Source organism: Mobula birostris, chromosome 12 (assembly GCF_030028105.1).
Source record: "Mobula birostris isolate sMobBir1 chromosome 12, sMobBir1.hap1, whole genome shotgun sequence".
In the NCBI taxonomy this organism is placed as follows: Eukaryota; Metazoa; Chordata; class Chondrichthyes; order Myliobatiformes; family Myliobatidae; genus Mobula; species Mobula birostris.
The window spans coordinates 77,039,242-77,066,140 of NC_092381.1; the positions used below are offsets into that span (position 1 = coordinate 77,039,242).

The window sequence follows — 26,899 nt, forward strand, 5'->3', positions numbered from 1 at the left end:
GGTCTTAAATTCTTTCATTCAGCAAGTCCAACACTCAGAATATAAACCACAAACAGTGATATGGCTCTTACAGATTTTGCACAATATTTTGTCTTTCTATTGATAAAATTACCTATCTGGTTAATGTAAAGTTGAATAAGGCTCATGCTAAAGTTGTATTCAATTTAGGATCATAGTGAGCTGTTGGGGAGTCAGGGAGCTGATAAATTATTATTTTAATCTAATACCAAACTGAGGAAGACCATTGCCATTTTCTCAAAATGTGAAATTATCCATAATGAAACTTGCACGACTATCAGTAGTGCCTGTCTTTTTGCAGTTTACTAAATCGGAAAATCCCTCTGGAACACTTCAGATTTCAGAAAGTCTTCCATGGCTGTTGAAAGCAGTGTAAATTCCTCAGAGATGAAAAATGCATGTTATTTAACAGCAAATGAGTTCATTAGAAATTTAAATAATCTGGATTGAATTTTGTGTGTCCTAAACTGCATGCAAATATGTGCTGCACTTCATCAATTGCTTGAAATCCTGCTCTTTCTTGGGTTCAGTCAGCAGTGTGTGGGTGTGGTTTGACACATAGGAACAAGATTGGTGTGTTTTTTTTATGTGCTTTTGTATTTGTGTGCTGCAGCCTATAATTGCTTGGGTTAGCTGTTTTGCTGTTTGTTTTGTTAACTATGGAGCATTGCTCGTGATAACAGATGGCTAGCCTGAGGCTGAATAAACCACAATGGAAGGGCATGGGAGAATGGAAAGTGCACACATCTTAATTCTCAATCCCTATTAAGGGTTATGGTGAATAAAGGTGAATGGAAGAGGATTTTTTTGTGCATTTCAGCAAACTGACTGAATGCATATTCTTTTAGCTGTTGAATTCTCACCTTTGTAATTAGTGAGGCAGCTCAGAGTACTTCCAGGAAGGACATGTGTAATGCTGAGCATGCAGTGACGTGCAGCTCAATTTTTAATAGTTCTTCTCTTATTGTTATCAGGGAATTGCTTGGACTCCTATTGTTGGATAGGGTGCTTAAAATAAATTTCATATAAACAACCCAAAATGAGTATCCATGTCATTATTAGCCCCCTGTTCTTAATTACTTTGCAAATACTGCTTTTCACTGCTTGTTCAAGAATTTATTGTGCAGGGAGAAAATAGAATTTCAGTAGAATATTAATACTGTGCTTATAAACACCACACGTGGAAAATGGGAAGCAAATAGGTAGTTCCTTGTATTTTACACATTTGCAGGTGTGTTAATCTGTGAAGTTTATATTAATTCAATTAAATAATTCTCTGTGTACTAGGCAGTATTTATGAAACACACAACTGAGTAATTTTTTTAAAATTACAAGTCTATTTTCAGAAGTATAATGCTTAATACGATTAAACAGAAAGGACATCAATTTACAGTTATATACTGAAGGGCCAGCAGAGTAGTGAAGTGGTTAGTGCAAGACTGTTACAGCGCCAGCAATCCAGGTTCACTTGCCGCCGTTATCTACAAGAAGTTTGTACGTTCTCCCTGTGACTGTGTGGGTTTCTATCAGATGCTCCAGTTTCCTCGTACATTCCAAAGACCAGTTCATAGGTTAATTGGTCACATGGATGCAATTGGGCAGCAGGGGTTCGTTGAGCCAGAAGGGCCAGTTACTGTATTGTATCTCTAAATAATGAAAAATATAGTCTGTTTCCAACTGCTGGGAATAATGGAGGAATTTCCCACCAAATGCTGAAAGTTTCTCTGATCGGTGGTCTCCCAGAAACTGTTTACAGAAGTGTTAAATGTAAAGAAGGATTTCAGAATCAGGTCAAGTTTATCATCACTGACTTATGTCGTGAAATTTGTTGTTTTGCAGCAGTGGTGCAGTGCAATACATAAAAAATATAAATTACAGATCCCAATCTGACTTCATGTGCAAATCTGTAATAATGGTCTTTCAATGTCAAGAAGAGCACAAATAAGACGGTCCTTTTCAATGCTTACAGAGAAATGTATGATTTTGTATAGTGCTGCTGCTTGGTATTGAGATGCAAACTGTGATGGAACCAAGAGGACTAGAATATAAAAGCAAAGACGTAACGTTGAGGCGTAAAAAGCACTGATGAGGCCTCACTTGGAGTATCGTGAGCAGCTTTGGACCTCTTATCATAGAAGGGATATGCTGACATTGGAGAGGTTTCAAAGGAGGTTCAAAAAAATGATTCCGGGATTGAAAGGCTTGTCATATGGAGAGTGTTTGATAGCTCTGGGCCTGTACTCACTGGAATTCAGAAGAATGAAGGGTGACCTCATTGAAACCTATCGAATGTTGAAAGGCCTCGATAGAGTGCATGTGGAGAGGATGTTTCCTATGGTGGGAAAGCCTAAAACTAGAGGATATAGCCTCAGAAAAGAGGAGTGTCCTTTAGAACATGATGAGGAGTACTGTAATGTCTTTAGCCAAAGAGTGGTGAATCTGTGCAATTCGTTGCCACAGGCAGTGGTGGTGGCTAAGTCATTGTGTATGTTTAAGGCAGTGGTTAATAGATTCTTGATTAGTCAGGGCATGAAGGGATACGGGGAGAAGGCAGGAGATTGGGGCTGAGAAGAAAAATGGATCAGCCATAATGAAATGGCGGAGCACACTGGAAGAGCCAAATGGACTAATTCTGTTCTTATATCCTGTGGTCTTATGGTAACCAACTTGCATATATCTTGAATTGACATTATTATTACATGCAAAATTACTATTTTTGAAAATATTTAATGTTTGTATATAACTTCTCATCTCTGCCCCAAAATGGACTCTAATCTTCAATGACTAAAATGTGTCTCTTATGCCCAAAGAATGCTGAACAAGAAGCTTAAGTCTGCAAGAAATTCTTGATTGATACCTTTTATATTTCATGGTTTCCTTGTGTAGAAGTGCACTATGAAAAACTTCCAATAATTTATCTGTTCACTGTAGTTGGGTACTGAAGTTGAGGCTAGCATTTATTGCCCGTCACTTGATGCTGTTTGGGGGTGGTTTTTTTGAACATCAAACGTTCATGTGGTGAAGGAACTCTCAGTGCTGTTAGGTAAGGATGTGGCAATGTTTATATTTCAGTTGATCTGCTAGGCTAGACTGTAGAGACTGTGGGTGTAAGCCTTCTGGATCTTCTTTAATGTTACTCCAGATTACCATTTCCAATTTCAATGGGTTATAGAGAATTAATTTTAATTAAATTTGACTTTTAAACTTTGATACCACCCACAATGACAAGCTAGCACCTTTCAAACTGCAAAGTTATGTAACTCCTGCAAAAGGAGAATAGACTTTCCTCGCTTTCTGTCTGTATGCTTTCATCAAGTGGTTGTCATTTTCATGAGTTCTTGCAAGATTTGGTAAAGAGTTGTATGATTAAAAGAAAAATTTGAACTGGGACTCAGGATCCTAACTTGGTTTTGTGTGCTAGAGGGGATGCGGTTTAATTTTTTTTAACATTAGTGATGGTACTTCATAAAACTTCTGAATATTGCAAGGTGCCTCAGATCTATCACTTGAAGAGGTTTCTGTGGGTTTTCTCCTTGATTCAGCTACACAAATGAAGTCATTAAAACTAATTCTGTCTGAAACAAAACTGGATGATTAACACATGCAAGGAAAACATCCAATGTTACTTGGAACAAAAAGTGCAGTGAAATATATGAAAGCTTGTCTTTTCCAAAAAGATCAAAGAGTCCTCATTACAAATAATTAACTTTTGTATTCAAATTAGCAGATCAAATATAAAGTGCAGTCTGATTATTAATACATTTGATTTTTTTCACTGCTCAATGCAGCTTGACAACAAAGACTTTTTATGTGCTGTAAACATCCTGCTACAAAAAGGTTCTGTTCAGCTACAGAAAAAATAATTATCAGAAACCTGTCATCTGGTCTCAGAATTAACATTTTGAATTAGTCATCAAAATTTCTAATTTTTGTAACAAAATCTGCAGAAAAATAATTGTTTATGGGAAATGCATCAACAGTGTAGCCCAGGATGATGGATGGGTGTTTATTTGCTAGTAATGCTGTATCTGATTTTCCAGTTTGTTTTCCTTCATTGCAGATCTGCTGCAGTGGGTTGTCTCCTCCTTCATATAATTATGTTATATTGTTACTTTGAGCCAGGGTGGTGAAGTCAGCTGTTATTGATGGTAGGGTTAGGCTCTACACAGCCAAGGACCGAGAGCCTGTGGATCCAGCACACTGCATTAACTAATAGTGGGGCACTTGGTCATGTTCATGACTTCCACTGACAGCGAATGGGCCGTGTGTCTATTGGAGGTTAGACACTTCTGCAGGGAGTGAGGTTAGCGAGGTGTCAGGTACACAGTCAGCCTTGACCATCTTCCCTCTTGCAACGTGACATCAGTGAATTTCACAGCAGGGCAGGTGAAAGCTCAGGGCAATTTGCTTTACTCTTTTGACCATGGCAGGTAAATGCAGGGAGATCCAGTGCATTTTTAAATCATTATTTACCATATGATTGCATTAAAAGCCTTTGTCACTTGTGGGAATTTATTATGGGGGAATAAAGGCCTTGAGTGTAGCATTTCTTATATAATACTACAGGTATAGTTACAAAATAACTGGTGTTATACTTTTAATTTTTGCTTCAAAGAAGGTAGTTAGATGTAAGATTTTTATACTGTTTTTCAAGATAACCTTGATGATATGGAACCAATATGCATACATCATCATTGTAAAAGATTGGTGTGATTTTAGTTAAAGGTTTGAAAATTGATAAATACCTGACTAGATTGGTCATTTAACTAGAAGAAAAAGAAAGACTATAACAATGCAAAAATTAATTGTGGCCTGAAACTTTTACAAGATCATCCAGGTAATGAAGCTGCATCTCCAGGTTAATATGTCAACTCATCAACTGCTGCAGCTTCATTCACACCTAAACACATGGTGCTTCTGTGTTCCTGCACCATGGCTCTTTTTACAAGATGGATCCCTTATACAATCTCACCCAGAGGGGGTGGGAATAAAACAGCATAGCAAAATTTCTGAAATAGGAGTATGGCAGAGAGGTTTATTTTCTTACGAGATTTGATGGGATCGCCTTGCAAGTGACAGATCCTAACACCCAGCATTTCAATACCAAGGAACACCAAAGTAGACAAGGTGGAATTTATAACATCTAATTGCCATATTTCCAAATGAAGATGACTAATAGCAGGTTCTGCTCGTGTTTCATGAAATTGCAGCATTGCAATGATGTCCTTTTCAGTCTTAATGTGCTGTTGTGATTTTATCATTATAAAGTAGTGAAATATTGAGGAGCTGAGATCAGCAATTTAATGTTTGAAGTGCTTTATCATTACTATTTTATCATAGACAGAATTATTAAGCTTTTTTTGATCGTTTATTGAGATAACAAATCTCACTTTGCAATTGGTATGTTATTCTTGACAGGACAATGCATGGACACAATCAATAGGCTCACTTTCAGGGACTCTGCAACTTTTGTTCTCAGTATCAGTCTTCATTTATGTCTAGTTTTTTTTCATATTTTCTATTGTATTTCTTTATTTTCCTGGTGTCCGTCAGTATGGACTCCCAGCACCCAAGCCATGCCCTCTTCTCGTTGCTACCATCAGGAAGGAGATACAGAAACCTGAAGGCACACACTCAATGATTCAGGAACAGCTTCTTCCCCTCTGCCATCTGATTTCTGAATAGACATTGAACCCATGAACACTACCTCACTACTTCTTTTAATTTCTATTTTTGCACTACTTATTTAATTTAACTATATATGTGTAACGCACACTGTGTGTGTGTGTGTGTGTGTATATATATATATATACACACACACACTGTAATTCACCATTTTCTTTTTTCTCTCTGTTCTCATGTATTGCATTGTATTGCTGCTGCAAAGTTAACAATTTCACAATATATGCCAGTGATAATAAACCTGATTCTGATTCTGAAATGCCTGCAAGAAAAAAATCTCAAGGTAGTAAATGGTGACATACTGTATACGTACTTTGATAATAAATTTATTTTGTCTCTGACTTGAATTGCAAGAATATTCGTTAGTTTCCATTTTCCTTGCTGGCCATGTTCACACTGACTATGGAATTAACACTGAATACGTGTTTCCAGAAAGCAACGTTGCACAAGACAGACATAATATCTATATCCTTTGAACTGACTTGTACAGGAACATGATCTGTGTGTTCTCTGACACAATATTTTATTCATGTTTAAATGTACAAATGAAGAAATTTTCTTATTTTCATGGGATGTTATGTCCTCTCATTCAGTGTGATCAGCATCATAAAAATTATTTACATAGTATTTAATCTTGGATGATTTCCAAAAAATAAATCAGTCATTTCTTGCAGGTTTATTTGTGGTCTAAAGCTAAAACTTAAAGACTTTACTGTTTAAAGTTATCCTCTGACTGAATTTAAAATATTCCTGTTCTAGTGATCATCTTGCAAGCCATGGTTAAAGCAAAATGCAGCTTAGCTACAGAATGAGACCTGGTGTAGGTGTAGTATAATTTGCCAGTTAATGAAAAGTACTAAGTATTACCCAGCATAATGCGAGCAATGCCACAGGAAATCTTAATGTTAAGGCCTAGCTTCTAAGATGAACATTTGTGAGAGAGAGAGAGAGAGAGTTGATCTTGCAAAGGCCTTCTCATAGACATCCGAGGACTCATTCTAAAATGAGAGAGCTGTCCTACAGATTAGTCAGGCAATATACCTGCCTGCTGTGTCAATTCCTGGATGAATTCCATGTCACCAGCAGGGTAGGAGAGTGACAAGCTGGCTCATGGTGTCAGGGTCAAGTGCAGGTGAGGAAACCACATTTTGATTAACACCTACATCCTCCCTCAGCCGGTGAATCTGTGCACAATCCACACTTAGCAGTAAGGGCATAGAATGTACTCCTGCTAATAGCCTTCAATATTGGTATGTTCTGCACCTCCACTGATCAAGCCCGCCAGATACTGAAAGACGTGGTTGCCAGATTGTAACCATTGCAGGTAGTGAATGAACCCGCATGAAAGCTGAACCTACTTGATCTCAGGCTAGATGCTGGATTCATCTGTCCATGACAGCATTAGTGCAAGTGACCATTGCACAGTCCCTATGAAGATACAGTCTCTCTTCACTATCAGGGCACCATCCGTTGTGCTGTGTGGCCCTACAGTCATGCACAGTGGTCAAGCATCGAAACCAGTGTGGGCATCCTGAAACTAAACATCCATGAGGTGCTGCAGACCAGAACCAGCAGCAAAAGTGTACACCACCACAGTCTGTGACCCCATTGCCCATCATATACTATTCTCTTCAAAACAATGATCAACCCTCGTCTACTCAGGACTATAGAAAAGCATGGCATGAACATGATTATATGAAGTACCGACCTTGTGAACCTAAGGCACCGAACTATAAACCGTAAAATAGCATGTAATAGACACAAGTAAGCAAATCCACAACCAATTTATCAGGTAAAAGCTCTCACAAATTGCAAATAGTGGTGGGCAATTCAGCAACCAACCAAGAACCTTCCCATTCTCATTGAGATTAGTGCACAACGCATGTATGTTAGCTTCAACATGCACAGCCATAAGGGCGAAATAAAAAATCCATTTCACCTTCCTCCTGAGGTTCTCGCTATCTCAGCTCACAGTCCTCCTGTAACACAGTAGGACCAGCCGCATAAAATCTGGCTCCAAGAAGAAATACAGAGGCCGAGGGTGTGACCCAACTCCTGACACCCCAAAGTTAGGTGCTTGCCTGCCATCTCTTGTTGCTTGAATGAGTGAGGCTCCAAAACCATTCTCAATATTTAGAACAAAGCAGCCCCATCCAAAACTCAAAATATTTATTCATTTCACTACTGGAAGAATGGCTGCGGTTGCTGTGCCAGTGCCACCCAACCACCAAGAAGGATAAGTTCAGTAGTGCATTGGTGATATCACCAACTGTAGATTCCCCTCCATGTCATGTACCACCCTGACTTAGAAATGTACCACCAGCCTTTCTTTGTCACTGGAACCCCCTACCCTTCAATACTGTGGAAGTACATTCAAGGAATAAACACAAGATATTCTGCATTTGCTAGAAATCCAGAGTAACATGCACAAAAAGCTGGAGCAACTCTCTATGGAAAGGAACATTTCGGACTGAGACCCTTCAGGCAGGAATAAGTAGCCCATTAACATTCTCTGCCCTGACTCTTAAATAAGCAACTGTCTACTTGGGTATGCTGCTTCCACCTATGGAGCTGTAAGAAGGAAGGAAGAGGGAAAGAGGTGTGGAGGGGAATAAGGAATGAACACTTGGAAGTAAAAATCACTTTTTGTTGTGTTTGTCTTTAGATTCGCCCTCAACGATTATCACACGCTAGTGATGTTTCCACGCTGGATGACGATGAAGTAGACACAGCAAGCAAGTAAGGAATCATTTTAGTTGCTGCTTATTTCTTCTCTGTTTCATCTGATTATCATGCTTATGCACAGTTCTAAGCTAAATTTCTATGCAACGTCAAAACAGCATACTTAATTGTCAAGGGCTCTTTGTGTATTGTTTTCCTTGCCACTAACCTTTGCATAGAATACTCAATTACACTTTGAAATAAATTTGAATAATTGTTAAGATAATAAAATAAAGCCAGTACCAACAATGCACTTTGCAAACTCCAGTAACGGTGAAGATTTTTGTGATGCATCGGAAATATCTTCTCTTTCCAGTTATGAACGTTTTCCTTGTTGAAAATAACATGTCTATTGGTTCCAGTTTCTTTTCAAAAGTCATACTTCTTGTCATTCTCAGCAAATTCGTAGCTCTGAAGAAATATATAGGTTTGTTAAATTATTTGCAGATACTACAGTCAGGTCGTCATATTTTCACCACTGAACTATATTAGTGTGATCGCATTTTATAGAACATTGATTGGAAAGGTTGTATTTAACTAGCAAAAACAATTATAGGATTAGTTTATTTTGTATATTAGTTTCTGTTAGAAGAATTTGTACAAGTTTAGGTAAAATCAAGTTTTCCAATGGGTGCATTTATTATTTTGTCTTACTTGTGTATTCTTGCTTTGAGGATAATATTGGAATCAGAGGCAGAGTATCAGGAATGGGCGTATCAATGCTGACCTCTGCTGGTTTCAAGATATCAAATCACTTGGACTTGCTAAAAGTGCACTTGTATTTTTGAGTCCTTTAGAATGATGGGTGATATGTATTTTCAATGGCTGACAAAAGAATCTAATTTGCTCTAATTGCATTAGTAGAACCGAGCGGTGTATAGACTCGGGTTTATTTCTAGTGTTATTCATTGTTTTTAGGTAACCAGTATGAACAAGGCACTCCTAACTGACAGGCTTGAACATAGACTGCTAATAGGTTATTTTAAAAGATTTACTAAAAGACTTCTACTGTTTTTGCCAAGATATACTTGACCAAAATGTCAGCTTCTACTGTTTCCACAGAAATTGCTGGGAACATCCTTTGAGGTCAGTGTCACTGACTTCTGTGACTGAGCTTTGAAGTCTTTTGGTTTATTATTGTCACATGTACTGAGATACAGTGAAAAACTTGTCTTGCTTACCATCCATACAGATCAATTCATTACAACAGTGCATTGAGGTAGTACAGAGTAAAATAGTGCAAAATGCAAAATGAAGTGTTGCAGAGAAAGTGCAGTACAATTGGACATCAAGGGGCATCAAGGGGCAAGGTCATAACCAGGTAGACCATGAAGTCAAAACTCCATTTTACTATTCTAAGGGCCCATCTAACAGTCTTTTTACAGTGGAATAGAAACTCTGCTTGAGCCTGATGGTGTGTGCTCTCAGCCTATTGTATCTCCTGAACTATGCGAAGGGGAGAAGAGTGAATCTCCGGGGTGGACGGATCTTTGATTATACTGGCTGATTTACTGCATCAGTGAGAAATGTAGACAAAAGGGACTCCTTTTTCATAACATGCTGAGCAGGGTCCACAGGTCTCTAGAATTTCTTGTGGTCTCAGGGAAAGCAATTACCATACCAAACCTTGATGCATTTGGATTGGTTGCTTTCTATGGTGCATCGATTAAAAAGTCAGTGAAAGCCAAAGGGGACGGGCCAAAGCCAGTTGAGTTGGAAGCCAGAGGCTTTTCTTCTGACCTCCAGCTTCACTGTTGGTTTCATCATTGACTCCAATGTTGAAACAAGTACTTAACAGAACTGAGGAGCTGGATAGGCTTCAGGAAAAAACTCAGCTTTATTCCCATCAGGCTCACTGCTATGGCCCAGTCCATCTCACAGCAAAGCCATAGCATCCAGGCCTTGAGGTTGATTGTTTACACAGAGGTCAAATGTGACCCAAGAGCAGGCACATGGTAAGTACAGGTAGTGGCCAGCAGTAAACACAGCATGGCTTTCTCTACTACTGCAATAAGAGCATTTTTCTTAAATTACGAAACATTATAAAATCAGTAAGTCACGCCCTTTCTAATAACGTGTTTGAGTACAAAATATGTTTTGAGACTTCATAATTTTGTGACCTAAACAGAAAACAAAAACGATCATCAGTGTTTACTCTTGATGTTAATGATGTGTGTTGATTGTGGGTTCACCAGATCTTTGAATTGGTTATGTATGTATTTAGCAATCTATCAGCAAGAACAAAATTATTTCTTGCAGCTACTGTATGGTGGTTGGGATGTAAAAACGTGGTTGCTACAACTAATTGCTTCATAATTTCACAAGACAGTTTTCACCATTGCGAGAATTACCTCACCTCTTGCTTGTATCTGGCATGTTCCTCCATTGGAAAGAGGGCAAAAATTTGTTAACTCTGGCAGACTGAGGATAAGGGCATCTGGGAATGTCAGTAAAGCAGGCAGCCAGAGAAAGTGAGGAGAGCTAGCACTTCAGTCCCACTTGTAAGCAACTCCATAGTGTGGGAAAACAGCAATTAAACTCTATGTGCATTTACCTGACAGATATTAGAATTAAGATGGGAAGCATTAGTAACTTCTACCAGCACGTTAATGGCAAACGTGCACCAGGGCATTGAGGTATAATAGACAGCATGAAAAGTACTGGCTTGATGCATGGTATGAGCTAACCAGGGCTGCATTTTACCTGCATTGTACTGTGGTATATATTCCATTATACTCACTACTTATGATATTTCCTGAAAGGATACCATGTTTAGTTCTGATGTAGACCAAGGAATGGTGACAGTGGAATGGCATATTTCACTGTGAGTTGTCTGCAAACTTTCTATCTGCCTGGCAAAAGTTGATAACTTTATTTGTAGTTATTTAATGTCTGCCAAGGAAATATTTATAAGTATGATGTTTGTTAATTGTGGATTTATCAGATATTTGAACTAGTGATATCAGAATCGGTACTGTATTAGAATAATGTTTATCACTGGCATATGTCATGACATTTGTAGTAGCTGTACAGTGCAATTAGAATTACTGTGAAATACACAGTGTAAACAAAAAATAATGAGGCAGTGACCAATCAGAAATCTAATGACAAAGGGTAAGGGGCTGCTCCTAAAACACTGAGTGTGGATATTGAGGCTTCTGTTCCTCTTCCCCAATGGTAGTAATGGAAATGAGGGCATCTCCTGGATGGTGAGGGTTCTTAATGATGCATGGCATCTTCTTGAGGCACCACCTTTTGAAGAGGTCCTTGACAGTGAGGAGGGTTACATAGAACATAGAAATCTACAGCACATAACAGGTCCCTCAGCCCACAATGTTGTGCCAACCATGTTACCCATTCTAGAAACTGCCTAGAATTTTCCTACTGCATAGCCCTCTATTTATCTAAACTCCACGTACCTATTGAAGAGTCTGTTAAAATACCTTGTTGTATCCGCCTCTATCACCACCGCTGGCAGTGCATTCCACGCACTCACCACTCTCTGTGTGAAAACCTTACCTCTGACATCCCCCTTGTACCTACTTCCAAGCACTTTAAAACTATGCCCCCTGGTGTTAGCCATTTCAGCCTGGGAAAAAGCCTCTGGCTATCTACACGATCAATGCCTCTCATCATGTTATACACCTCTATCAGGTCACTTCTTATCGTGTGCCGCTCCAAGGAGAAAAGGCCAAGTTCACTCACCCTATTCTCATAGGGCACACTCTCCAATCCAGCCAACATCCTTGTAAATCTCCTCTGCACTCTCCGTATCGTATCCACATCCTTCCTGTAGTGAGGTGACCAGAAATGAACTCAGTACTCCAAGTAGGGTCTAACCAAGGTCTTATATAACTGTAACATTAGTTCACAGCTCTTGAACTCTATCCCACGGTTGATGACTGCAACACAGCATACACCTTTTTAACAACACTGTAAACCTGTGCAGCACCTTTGAGTGTCCTATGGACACGGACCCCAAGATCTCGCTGATCCTCCACACTGCCAAGAGTCTTAAAATTAATATTATATTCTGTCTTCAATTTTGACCTACCAAAATGAACCACTTCACATTTATCTGGGTTGAACTCCATCTACCACTTCTCAGCCCAGTTTTGCATCTTATCGATGTCCCGCTGTAACCGCTGACAACACTCCAGATTATCCACAACATCCCCAACTTTTGCACCATCAGCAAACTTACTAAACCACTCTTCCACATTCTCATCCAGGTCATTTATAAAAATCACAAAAAGAAGGGGTCCCAGAACAGATCCCTGTAGAACACCACTGGTCACCAACCTCCATGCAGTAAATGAACCATCTACAACCACCCTTTGCCTCTGTGGGCAAGCCAATTCTGGATCCACAAAGCAAGGTCTTCTTGGATCCCATGCCTCCTTACTTTCTGACTGAGCCTTGCATGGGGAACCTTATCAAATGCCTTACTGAAATCCATATACATCTACCTTCATCAGTGTGTTTTGTTACATCCTCAAAGAAGAATTCAAAAATTCAATCAGGCTCGTAAGGCATGACTTGCCCTTGACAAAGCCATGCTGACTATCCCTAATCAGATTATGTCTCTCCAAATGCTCATAAATCCTACCTCTCAAGTGCTTCTCCAACAACTTGCCCACTACTGAAGTAAGACTCACTGGTCTATAATTTCCTGGGTTATCTCTACTACCTTTCAGAACAAGGGAACAACTTTTACAACCCTCCAATCCTCCAGTACTTCTCCGATTCCTACTGATGATGCAAAAATCATCACCAGAGGCTCAGCAATCTCCTCCCTCACTTCTCACACAGCTCATCCTCTTGATCTTCATATACCTGTAGATTGCCTTGGGTTTTCCTTAATCCTGCTCACCAAGGGCTTCTCATAGCCCCTTCTGGCTCTCCTAATTTCATTCTTCAGCTCCTTCCTGGCAACCTTGTAATTTCTAGAGCTCTAGCAGTACCTAGTTTCTTGAACATTTCATAAACTTTTCTTTCTTCTTAATGATATTTTCTACATCCTTTGAACACCATGGGTCTTTTACCCTATCATTCTTTCCCTGCCTCAATGGAACATACCTCTGCAGAACACCATGCAAATGTTCCCTGAACATTTGCCATATTTCTGCCATGCATTTCCCTGAGAATATCTGCTCCCAAATTTCTGCCTAATAGCATGATATTTCCCCCCTACCCCAATTAGATGTTTTCCCAAATTGTCTGTTCCTATCCCTCCCCAGCACTTTGGTAAAGGAGATAGAGTTATGATCACTGCCTCCAAAATGCTCTCGCACCAAGGCCAGGTTCATTGCCCAATACCAGATCAAGTACAGCCTCTCCTCTACATATCTAAATATTGTGTCGGGAAACCATCCTGAACACACCTAACAAGTTCCACCCCATCCAAACCTCTTGTTCTAAGAATATGCCAGTCAATATTAGGAAAGAGAAGGAAGAGAGAAAACAGGGAATTATAGACCGGTTAGCCTGACGTCAGTGGTGGGAAAGATGCTGGAGTCAATTATAAAAGATGAAATTATGACACATCTGGATAGTAGTAACAGGATTGGTCCAAGTCAGCATGGATTTACGAAGGGGAAATCGTGCTTGACTAATCTTCTGGAATTTTTTGAAGATGTAACTATGAAAATGGACAAGGGAGAGCCAGTGGATGTAGTGTACCTGGACTTTCAGAAAGCCTTTGCTAAAGTCGCACATAGGAGATTAGTGGGCAAAATTAGGGCACATGGTATTGGGAGCAGAGTACTGACATGGATTGAAAATTGGCTGGCTGACAGAAAACAAAGAGTAGCGATTAATGGGTCCATTTCGGAATGGCAGGCGGTGACCAGTGGGGTACCGCAGGGTTCAGTGCTGGGACCGCAGCTGTTTACAATATATATTAATGGCTTAGATGAGGGAATTAAAAGTAACATTAGCAATTTTGCCAATGACACAAAGCTGGGAGACACTGTGAAATGTGAAGAGGATGCTATGAGAATGCAGGGTGACTTGGACAGGCTGGGTGAGTGGGCAGGTGCATGGCAGATGCAGTTTAATGTGGATAAGTGTGAGGTTATCCATTTTGGTGGTAAGAACGGGAAGGCAGATTATTATCTAAATGGAGTCAAGTTAGGAAAAGGGGAAGCACAACGAGACCTAGGTGTTCTTGTACATCAGTCACTGAAAGCAAGCATGCAAGTACAGCAGGCAGTGAAGAAAGCTAATGGCATACTGGCCTTCATAACAAGGGGAATTGAGTATAAGAGCAAAGAGGTCCTTCTGCAGCTGTACAGGGCCCTGGTGAGACCACACCTGGAGTACTGTGTGCAGTTTTGGTCTCCAAATTTGAGGAAGGACATTCTTGCTATTGAGGGAGTGCAGCGTAGGTTCACAAGGTTAATTACCGGGATGGCGGGACTGTCATATGTTGAAAGATTGGAGTGACTGGGCTTGTATACTCTGGGATTTAGAAGGCTGAGATGGGATCTTATTGAAACATATAAGATTATTAAGGGATTGCTGCAGGCAGGAAGCCTGTTTCCGCTGATGGGTGAGTCCAGAACCAGAGGCCACAGTTTAAGAATTAGGGGTAGGCCATTTAGAACGGAGTTGAGGATAAACTTTTTCACCCAGAGTGGTGGATATATGGAATGCTCTGCCCCAGAAGGCTGTGGGGGCCAGGTCTCTGGATGCTTTCAAAAAAGAGATGGATAGAGCTCTTAAAGATAGTGGAATCAAAGGTTATGGGGATAAGGCAGGAACTGGATACTGATTGTGGATGATCAGCCATGATTACAGTGAATGGCGGTGCTGGCTCGAAGGGCCGAATGGCCTACTCCTGCACCTATTGTCTATTGTCTATTGAAAGTTAAAATCTGCCATCACTACAACTGATGGATGAGCCTAGCAGAGTCTACAACCCACAACCCACTCTAATCTCTTTCGATCCTGTTCATTGGAGCCTCTATACGAAGGAGTTAAGAATACACTCCACCAATCTCTTGAAACTCCTTAAGAAGTAGAACCACTGGCGTGCTTTCCTCATGATTACATCAATGTGTTGGGCCCAGGATAAACCCTCGGAGGTGTTGACACTCAGGAATTTGAGTTACCCTTTCTATCGCTGATACCTTAATGAAGACTGTTATGTGTTCTCCTAACTTCCAATTCCTAAGCGATGTACTTACCATTCTATTAACAAGAACAAAGTGACTTCTTGTTGGTACTCAGTGATGATCCTGTGCTCCTTTTACAATTAGTTGTTTCATAATTTTCATAAAGGCAACGTTCACCTTCGTTAACGTTGCACTGGAAAAATCCTACCATCTCTTGCTTATATTTAACATATTCCTCATTTGGATAGAAAGCAAAATTTGCCAGTTCTGTTTCACAGGCAGACTTGAGGATAAGGAAATCTTGAATTATTAATTGTTTCATATTTATTTATTAATAATACTTTAATAAAGATGTTACTTTTTGCACAACTAAAATTTAAGTGGGGTATCTGTGATTCATGAAAATAATCTGTATGGTTTACATATGTATTTAAGGATACAAGGCCATCTTGCTGGCAAACGTATGGTCTCTGGTAAATAAAAATCTCAGAGCTAGGGTGCTGTATCAGAGGGTTACTTGTGTCTTTTGCTTCTCGGAATCTTGGTTAACCTCTTCTGTTCTGGATGCAGTGATTCAGATTGATGGGTTCACAATATACCACCAACGTTGGACTGCCGAGTCTTTCAAAGGCAGAGGAGGTGGAGTATGCTTCATGATCAACTCCTTGTGGTGTACAAATGTGGCGGTGCTGTCCAGTCCTGCTCACCAGGCCTGGAACACCTCGCGATCAAGTGTCGTCCATTTTACCTGCCATGGGAGATTTCAGCAATTATTTTGGCAGTGGTGTACATCCCACCACAGGCCGGTTACAAGCAGCCTATAAACGATCTGAGCGGCAATGTGATCAACAGCATGAAACAGCACATCCTGGTGCTTTCCCCATCATTTTGGGGAATCTTAATGCAGGCCAGCTTGAAAAAATCTCTAAATAATTATTACTAACAAATCACATGGAGTATCAGAGGAACCAACACACTGGACAACTCAATCAAGAGTGCTAACCGTGCCATCCCACACCCACACTTAGGAAAGTCAGGCCACCTGGCTGCACTTCTACCCCCTGAGTGTCGGCAGTGACTGAAGACCACAGCACCAGAGTGAAGACCAAGAAGGTGTGGACAAGGAAGGGGCAGGAGCACATACAGGACTGCTTTGAATCGGTGGACTGGACTATATTCAGGAATTCATCTTCGAGTCTGAATGAGTACGCCACAGCTGTCACTGACTTCATTAAAACCTGTGGATGAGTGTGTGCCTACGAGAACTTACTTCACATACCCAAATCAAAAGCCATAGATGAACCAGGAGCTCCATCGTCTGCAGAGGGCTAGAGCTGTGGCATTCAAGTCTGTTAACTCAGGTCTGTACAAGAAAACCGGGTATGACTTGCAGAGGATTACTTAAAGAGCTAAGGAACAATTCTGAACGAGGTTGGAGGTGACATCAGATGCACATCAACTCCGGCAGGGTTTGCAGGACTTTACCTCCTACAAATTTAAACCAAACATTATGAACAGCAATGATGCTTCACTCCCAGACAAGCTCAACACCTTTTATACTGTCTTTGAAAGAGTGAATAAAACTCCAGCTGTGAGGATCCCTGCAGCACCCGATGGCCCTGTGATCTCTGTCTCAGAAGCTGACGTCAAGGTGTTGTTCAAGAGGGTGAACGTGCAAGGCGACAGGCCCCGATGGAGTACCTGGTAGAGCTCTGGAAACCTGTTCCAACCAGTGCATGGGGCTGTACTGAAACATTTTCAATCTCTCATTGCTATTGTTGGGAGTTCCCACCTGCTTCAAAAGGGCAACAATTATACCTGGTCTATGGCAGATGCGATCTCATTGGTGTTCCACTTGGCCCGAGGTCACCTGGACAATACAAATACCTATGTCAGGATGCTGTATTATCGACTTGCAGCTCAGCGCTTAACACCATCATTCCTACAGTTCTGATTGAAAAGTTCCAGAATCTGGGGCTCTGCATCTCCCTCTGCAACTGGATCCTCGACTTCCTAACCAGAAGACCACAAACTGTGCAGATTAGAAATAACATCTTCACCCCACTGACAGTCAACACGGGTGCCCCTCAGGGATGTGTGGTTAGCTCACTGCTCTACTCTCCCTACACCCTTGACTGTGTGGCTAGACACAGCTCAAATGCCATCAATACATTTGCTGATGATACAACCATTGTTGGCAGAATCTCAGATGGTGATGAGAGGACATACAGGAGTGAGTTATTCCAGTTAGTTGAGTGGTGTCATAGCAACAACCTTGCACTCAACATCAGTAAGACCAAAGAACTGATTGTGGACTTTAGGAAGAGTTAGACGAGGAAACGTACAGCAGTCCTCATAGAGGGATCAGAAGTAGAGAAGGTGAGCAATTTCAAGTTCTTGGGTGTCAATATCTCTGCGAATCTGATCTGGAACCAATATATCGATGCAGCTGCAAACAAGGCACAAGAGCGGTTGTATTTCATTAGGAGTTTGAGGAGATTTGGTAAGTCAGCAAAAACACTTGTAAGTTTCTACAGATGTACTATGGAGAGTAACTAGTGTGGTGCAGGGGGTGGGGGCAGCTACTGCACGGGATCGAAGCGAGCGCAGAGTGTTATAAAATTAATCAGCTCCATCATGGGCACTAGCCTCCATAGTATCCAGGACATCTTCAAGAAGCGATGCCTCAGAAAGGCGGCATCCATTATTAAGGAACCCCACCACCCAGGGCATGCCGTCGACCATCAGGAATGAGGGACAAAGGCCTGAAGGCACACACCCAACAACTCTTCTTCCCCTCTTTGTTCTGATTTCTGAATGGACATTGAAACCATGAACACTACTGCGCTACTTTTTATTTCCTATTTTTTGCACTACTTATTTAATATATTTTTTACTGTAATTCAGTTTTTTCCCTCTCTATTATCATATATTGCATTGTGCTGCTGCTGCTGCAAAGTTAACAAATTTCATGACATACGCCTGTGATATTAAATCTGACACTGAAGTTGAGTGATTTTGAGATTGAAGTCAACATGGTGAGAAATGCTCAGAACAAAATGAAACTTCACTGGTAAGATCAGCCAGATCTACTTTCATTTTCCAGGATATTGCTATTCTCAGCAACCAGACTGGCTTACCAGCAGAGGCTGCCGGAGCAGACATTACTAAGTTCTTATATTCTTTGAGTTTTTCTTCCCCGATAACTCTGCGAGCCAGTGCTGTAACGGACAGAATTATAAGATCTCGCCACTTAGATATCCAAATGGATGTTCATCACTTTTGATGTTATTCAAGTTTTACAGATATTTAAAACAAATGCAAGAAACTTAAGTGTTTTTACATATTAAGCATTTCAAGTATGTTTTTGTTGGTTTTTGATAAAAAATCTTTCAATGTATTCATAAATGGTTGATAATTTTTTTGTGCAGTTGGTGATACTAACCTCAAGAAGCCAAGCCACTTAAAGCATTTATGTACCTTAGGTTGTCATCTGAAGACAGTGGAGAGATATGTGCCTATATTGAGGATAGTGATGAATCTGAACAAATGGAATTGGAGTCACAATCTCCAGGCCAGATGGACCTGTTGGGAGAGATCCTCGACACCCTTAGTACCCACAGTTCAGACCAAGGGAAGCTGTGTGCAGCAAAGAGCCTGGACTTTTTCAAATCAATGGATGATATCAGTTATAAAACTAGGGTGAGTGTATGTATTCCACTTCAAGGGTCACAGTTCTACTTCGGAATAAAATATTAGAGATAATATAACTCAAATCCAATGATTTGTTTCAAGGGACTTTGAGTCAAGTTTTAAGTGTTCAGAATCTCAAGTTTTTTCATTCAAGTTGAAAGATTTAACAAAGTTTTTATTTAAATTTTCTTGTGCATATGTTTTAGTTGGTTAACAAGGAATGCCACAGAGGCAGTGCTTGAAGGTACCTTTATTATGACTGTCAACCTCTATTCTGGCATACAATGTTACTGAGTTTTAATTTAGAAAGAAAATATGAGGCAAAATCAAAAATTAACATCACTTTGTTTAAATTATAACTTAGAAAATGTTAACTCTCCAAAAGTGATAAAGGAATAGTCATTTTGTGTAAGAGATTTGGGTTGGGCTTCCATATCTGACAACTGTTTGTTTTATTTTTGTCAGTTTTTTGTCTCTAAATCTGATTTTTCTTTTCATTTTCTTAGAACAAGTCCAATACCCCAAGCGAGGGAAACCTGGCTGAACTTGGTGGGCAGTGCAATGATCATCTGAGTTGGCACCTGGGACAAGATGATACTATTGTCCACAGAAAGCCCCTTCCACCATCTCCAAGGAAATCTTTTTATAACTGTTCTGAAGATCCAATCACTTTTGAAGCAACGCCTTGTGAAAGCTCCACTGTGTTTGTAGAGGAGTTGACAGACTTCCCGAAACTGCATAATGACTCATCATGTAAAGATTCACTGGGAACTCATTCCTCTTGCAAAGAAATGAGCCAGGAGGTCAAAGTTTCAGCTAAACAGGAACCAAAACGAACACTAACTAGTGAAGACAAACAGCAGTGTGAAAATACACCAAAAAACCCATCCGCTTTAATCCCTTGGGAAAAAGATGATGTTGAGGCTGAACTTTTGGAACCCACGAGTGAGATAGACCTACTTAAGGAGATTGACTGTTTATGTTCCAGAATTCAAACTGGTCACACCACTTCCAGTGTAGGTGCTTCCACCACCAACACCTAGTGTGAAAGTGCAGCAGTGTTTTAAGCTGGCGTAGATTTAGGTAACTATTTAAGTATTTGTTAGACTGCAGAAAGGGGGAAAAATCTGCACTGCCTCACTGAGTTATGCAAGATGAAATACAGATTGTCTTATAGTTTTAAACATTTAGCATACATTTCTCAAATGACTATTAAGATCACTTCTGATTTATAGACTTGGGCTAAACAATTGGCTACAGGTTATTGCTTAGGTGGATGTAATATATTGGTAAGTCAACAATCCTTTAGTCTTGTGCACAGTAGTTTCCATTTCAATCAAGTCCTATTGGAAGTGAAAGAATTAACATTAACTCCAAGTACCAAAAGAGCAGACTTACATTTCTCCCTTGAGATAGGAGGTTGTGATTTACTTTCATAGTTGGTGAAAATTCTTCACGTTATTCCAACCAATTCAGACTTTCCAGTCAAATGTCGTATAGATTCACAGAGTCACAGAACAGAAGTAAATCCTTTGGTCAAATCATCCATGTTGCCGATCTATACAGATTCCATTTGTCTGAGTTTGACCCATAACACTCTAAGCCTTTCCTATCCATACACCTGTCCAACTGTACCTGCCTCCATAATGAACGGGCAAGTTTTTCACACATGGAACAGTAGGTATGTGAAATAAACTGCCAGAGGAGTTGGCAGTAGAAACACTTTACAAGACATACGGACAGGCACATAGATAAGAAAGGTTTAGAGGAATATAGTGAACTTTAAATTCTTGGAAAGGTTATATGAAATCTACATACCTTACCTAGTACAGTGGAGTCAGCAATAGATTCACCAGATCTCAGTCGCAAATGTGGGGGGAACGGTAGTCATCGCTGTTTGCAATTCCTTTCACCTAAACCCTCCTCAGCCCATTCTGTGCTATTTTAATATATCTATAAGCTGAATATGCTGAATTATTTAAACAGTCTGTTCGTATTTTGTCTATTCTTCCATTATCTATGCTTTACCTATGCTAATGATGAAATATGCAGTAAATTAATGCCAAATAACCCAAGGTCCTGCCTTAAAAATACAGAAATCCTTGATCTTCTTGTAGCATCTTTCTCAAGTCATATGGTACTTAAATGGTATAAACCTGAATATGCTTGAAATCAACCCATTAAGCAATAATTACAATAATTACTAGGGATGGCAATGTAACTGTGGTTAGTTAAGGGAGAAATTAAAACAAAACTCCTGTGGAGATAATGCTGTATTTTATAACATTAGCAATCAATTAGGTTTTTACCAATGAGTTTTCAATCCATGACTTCCTGAAACGAGTTGATTTGTTTCTCACCCACCCCAGCGTCTTTAATGTTGGCTCATTTGAACCTCGGAGTGATATACTCAGTAGAAAACAAATTTTCAGGACATTCAATTGGTTATTTTGAGACCTCATTTAGGAATTCTGGCTTGTGTTAAAACACAGGCGTTAACACTTTGATAAGGTTTTGAGTGTTACCAATTTTCTTAATATAATCTTGGTGTAAAGTATTTCAATTTTGTATTGAACAATTGTGCACAAATGCTTTAGGTGTTAATGGTGAAATATTGTTGTGTCGTAGAATGTACTGTGATAGAGCTGGTCTGTGTAAGTGACAACCAACACTGGTATCTAAGGGAAAAGAAGAACCTGTTAACACCCTTGTTTCACAATGGTACTTCTATAGGTACAAACAGGGAAAATAAGTATTAGGATAGTTGACAGCATATTAAATCCAATGATTCTTGTAACTTGTGCTACACTAATGTTTAATACTTTTAAATATTTAGATTCACTCAGTTACTTTATTATGATAAATATTGCCTTGCACTCTTTGTTACTGGGGCCAAGTGATAAACTTCGGCCCTCTGTTGCTCTGTTCTAATTTTCTTTTTAATTGGATGTTGTTAACAGAATCCAATTGTTAATTTTTCAGAGATACAAATATAATTTTTTAAAATACCTGGTACTTCACTGCAGCAAAGTCTGGAATAAGTGCCTTAATGAAAACATGAATGATGGTACTGAATTTTACTTTGGAAACTGGAACAATTTTTGAGCAAAAAATGAGAATATAATGTGTATCAGAAGATGTCATGTGCACTGACGTTTCAAGGTGCAATGTTATTTCCATGCTACATAGGTTTTATATCAAAACAGAAAGTCAGCATGATAATCCTAATTGATATACCTCAGACTTCCCAAAAACTCAAATCAATCTGAGTTTTTATTTTTAATGCTCTCTTAATCAAGCATGCTATTATCTTTAGTTTATATATTGAAAATAATTTAAATACTGTCTATTCCTTAGTCCAGAAGGCATAATATCCTTTTTATAATAATTTTGTGCAATATGAATCCTATTTACCAATAGTTTGTATTTCAGATGTGGTTCTTAAGTTAGATTTTTATACAATGACTTTTTAATAATAAAGTTGAACACAGAAGCAGCATATAGTTTGAGTAAACATTAAATCTTGCCCCATTGTCAACTACAGAGTCAAGGAATAAGTCAAGAGGTCTTTAGTGAATAAGGATCATTGCTGAATTATCATTAATTGAGGTTTTTTAATTTCCAACCCCAGACTTCAGTATCTTATTCGATTAATAATCCATCATCTTCTGACAAATGCTCCAAACGTGTTGCATAGCTTGTATCACATATGCAAATTGGAGTGCATTTTTTAAATATGCAATATTTTGTTAAACTGTCTTGTATTCATCTGTTCATCTATAAAAGTAAGTGTCCACCACTGTTTTGGCTGTCTGAGTCCTATAATGTGCACATGATGTTCATCATGTAAATTACTTACAAGTGTAATTTATGCAGTTGTTTGTATTATTGCCCATTTAAACATCTGTCAAAACCATAATTAATAATGAGTCACACAAAACTATCCATTTCAGTTGTTAGATTAATATGTCAAGTTCTTGTAAATACCACCTGGCCTATTGCTTAAGTTCTATTCGACAGTAATGCCATTTAATTGTATATCTCAGATGAGCCTAGGTTTTTATCAAAATAGTTGTGCATGAGTCTATTGGAAAATCCAGACTTTTGGCTCATAAACTTTGAACTAATGATCTGTACAACTGCCGTTTGTGCCCATTGCAATGAGAGTGTCCCTTTAGCAGAGCTGATTTGTACGGACCATCCATTTTTATCCAGATTAACATGGTGAAGGCTGTTTTCTACAGTATCTTTTCTATGATTGAAAAATTAAAATGGAAGAAAATTACATTCATAGATGTGCGGTCTCCAGCCATATTCAAATTGGTCTTGATGTTCCAGCTGTCTGCTCTTTTTATATACTGAGGCAGAATATAATAATTTCTTTAGAATAAACATTTTTGGATATTTATATGCATTCATTTCTAATTCAGGTGATGTCTAAACTGAAAACCAATAACATTTCATCAGAGCCAGTATGTACAGTGATGTGGAAACTTGATGTCTTTGGTTGATCTGTTTTCTGATGGTTGTCCAAGCTGCTGTATAATGTTGAGGAGAATAATGCAAACTTAGCTGAATAAAGTTATTCTTGCGACTTTGCAGAGCTGTGCTTTGCTTTTGCAAACAATAAAATTTCAATTTTACATTCAAATGTTTTGTTCAACCTATTTCTCTTTAAAGCCTTGTGATCCTGAGTTTGAAGTCAGAAGAACCTACTCTGTGGATTCAGATCATGTGATCTTATCAAAGGGTCAAATAGAAGCACAGGAAATGAGTACAATTATGAAAAGTTCCAGCAAACAGAGCAAGAAATCATACACTGAGTGGCCACTTCAGTAGGTACCTCCTGTATCTACAAAACAGCCACTGAGTGTATGTCTGTGGTCTTCTGCTGCTGTAGCCTGTCCACCTCGAAGTTCAACATGTTGTGCGTTCAGAGATGATCTTCTGCACACCACTGTTGTAATGTGTGGTTATCTGAGTTGTTGTCGCTTTCCTGTTAGCTTGAACTAGTCTGGCCATTCTCCTCTGACATTGCTGATTAATAAGACGTTTTCGCCCACAGAACTGCTGCTCACTAGATTTTGTTTGGTTTTCACACTATTCTTTGTTGTGTGTGAAAATCCCAAGGGATAAGTAATTTCCAAGATACTCAAACCACCCCTTCTGGCACCAACAATCATTCCAAGGTCAAAGTCACTGAGATCACATTTTTTCCACATTGTGATATTTGCTCTGAACAATGACTGAACCTCTTGACCATGTCTGCATTGAAATTCTGCCACATGATTGGCTGATTAGATAATTGCATTAACAAACATGTGTACAGATGCAGCTAATAAAGTGGCCATTGAGTATATATTCAGCTTAAAACACTAATGACCATGTGCTGCAAGATCTGATTTTTTACAATGTCTGTCATTTGTAGGTACACACTTTATAGGCAATGGCCTCTACATTTGTCCTTCTTCTTTCTCCTACGCTCTACAGACTAGTATACATCTTAAGATATGATGAGTTTGCCTGGTATGCGTTAATTCCTTCGACCCCATCACAGTACATGAGAAGATCTACATGTCCATATTTCCTTACAACATCAGAAGAGCCATTCTGGCCCAAGTCTTTGCCGGCTTACCCAGCACTTCTGTCCTCCAACTAGTTTTGTTTCATAACCTATTATTTCCACATTCCCATTAATCTTCCCCAGCAGCTACCACTCACTTACACACCAGGGGCAATTTATCGCGGCCATTTAACCAGCCGAAAGACACATCGCTGGAATGTGAAAGAATGCAAACTCAAAAGCAGCAAGCACCAAAGGGCACAGCTGAATCTTGCTTACTGAAGCTGTAAGAACACAGCTTTACCTGCTGAACCACTCTGCTGCTTCAAGCTAAGATGTGTACCAGTTAGAAAACTAATTACCTTTTTTTGTTGTCTTTTGGAAAAACTAAAGGAATTTAGCTTATGGTTCTACCCAAATACTCAGAATAACGCTATGTACTTAGCACTGTTTTAGCAATAATTTAATTATATAATCAAGTTCTATTGAATATAGATTTTGCTCATAAAATGTTAACTACAGAGGTAGGGTGGAGAGATACAGACAGACAAACTAAGTAGAATATTGTTCAGGGTAACAGTTCAAAAATTGACCTTCAGAGTATCATGTATTCTGCCGTTCTGTCTCAATCGGGGACATACCTTTGAAATATACCTTCATTTGAACACGAATAGTTTCCATTAATTGCGCAAGGAGGGGATTGTTGTTAAACAGACAATGTAGTTGCCGCGGCTTCTGACGAACTGGAGACATAAGGATGGAGATAAAGGGAAAGTGAGAATAAGAAAAGTTAAGAAAGACAGCAGAATCAACAGAGCAGAAAGCTCAAGAAGGGATCGTACAGTATGGCCAAGTGAAATAGGAATTGATATGGGAGGTGAGGGGAGTAGTGAATTGAAAGTATTGTATATGAATGCACAGAGTATAAGAAATAAAGTGGATGAGCTTGAGGCACAGTTGGAAATTGGTAAGTATGATGTTGTAGGAATAACAGAGACATGGCTTCAAGTGGACAGAGCCTGGGGAATGAATATTCAAGGGTATATGTCCTATCGAAAGGACAGACTGATGGGCAGAGGGGGTGGGGTGTCTCTGTTGGTGAGGAATGATATTCAGTCCCTTGCGAGGGAGGACATAGAATCAGGAGACGTAGAGTCAGTATGGATAGAACTGAGAAATTCTAAGGGTAGAAAGACCCTAATGGGAGCTATCTACAGGCCCCCAAACAGTAGTCTGGATGTAGCGTGTAAGTTGAATCAAGAGTTAAAATTGGCATGTCGCGGAGGTAATACTACATTTGTTATGGGGGACTTCAACATGCAGGTAGACTGGAGGAATCAGGTTGGTACTGGACCCCAAGAAAGGGAGTTTGTGGAGTCCCTCCGAGATGGATTCTTACAACAGCTTGTACTGGAGCCTACCAGAGAGAATGCAATTCTAGATTTAGTGTTGTGCAATGAACCTGATTTGATCAGGGGACCTCGAGGTAAAGGAGTCATTAGGAGGTAGTGACCATAATATGATAAGTTTTAATCTACAATTTGAGAGGGAGAAGGGAAACTCGGAAGTATCAGTATTACCGTTGAACAAAGGGAACTATGGTGCTATGAAGGAGGAGCTGGCCAAAGTTCAATGGAACAATACCCTAGCAGGGATGACAGTGGAACAGCAACGGCAAGTGTTTCTGGGAATAATGCAGAAGGTGCAGGATCAGTTCATTCCAAAGAGGAAGAAAGATCCTAAGAGGAGGCCGTGGCTGACAAGGGAAGTAATGGACAGTATAAAAATAAAAGAGAAGAAGTATAACATAGCAAAGACGAGTGGGAAGCCGGAGGATTGGGAAACTTAAAGAGCAACAGAAGGTAACTAAAAAGGCAATACACGGAGAAAAAATGAGGCACGAAGGTAAACTAGCCAAGAATATAAAGGAGAATAGTAAAAGCTTCTTTAGGTATGTGAAAAGGAAAAAAATAGTTAAGACCAAAATTGGGCCCTTGAAGACAGAAGCGGGTGAATTTATTATGGGGGACAAGGAAGTGGCAGACGAGTTAAACAGGTACTTTGGATCTGTCTTCACTAGGGAAGACACAAACAATCTCCCAGA

At 39.5% G+C, this 26,899-nt stretch overlaps 1 protein-coding gene across 2 annotated transcripts in view; it reads left to right on the plus strand.

Annotated features, from left to right (window-relative positions):
- dennd1b (DENN/MADD domain containing 1B) overlaps positions 1–23,883 on the plus strand; it is a 333,534-nt gene extending 309,651 nt beyond the window's left edge. For both annotated transcript variants that reach the window (XM_072274177.1, XM_072274178.1), the window contains 3 exons: positions 8,366–8,439; positions 19,025–19,241; positions 19,739–23,883. In XM_072274177.1, coding sequence (XP_072130278.1) covers positions 8,366–8,439; positions 19,025–19,241; positions 19,739–20,275 — 828 coding nt within the window. In that variant the 3' untranslated portion in view covers positions 20,276–23,883. The remainder of the gene's footprint in view (positions 1–8,365; positions 8,440–19,024; positions 19,242–19,738) is intronic.
- The last annotated feature ends 3,016 nt before the right edge of the window (positions 23,884–26,899 follow it).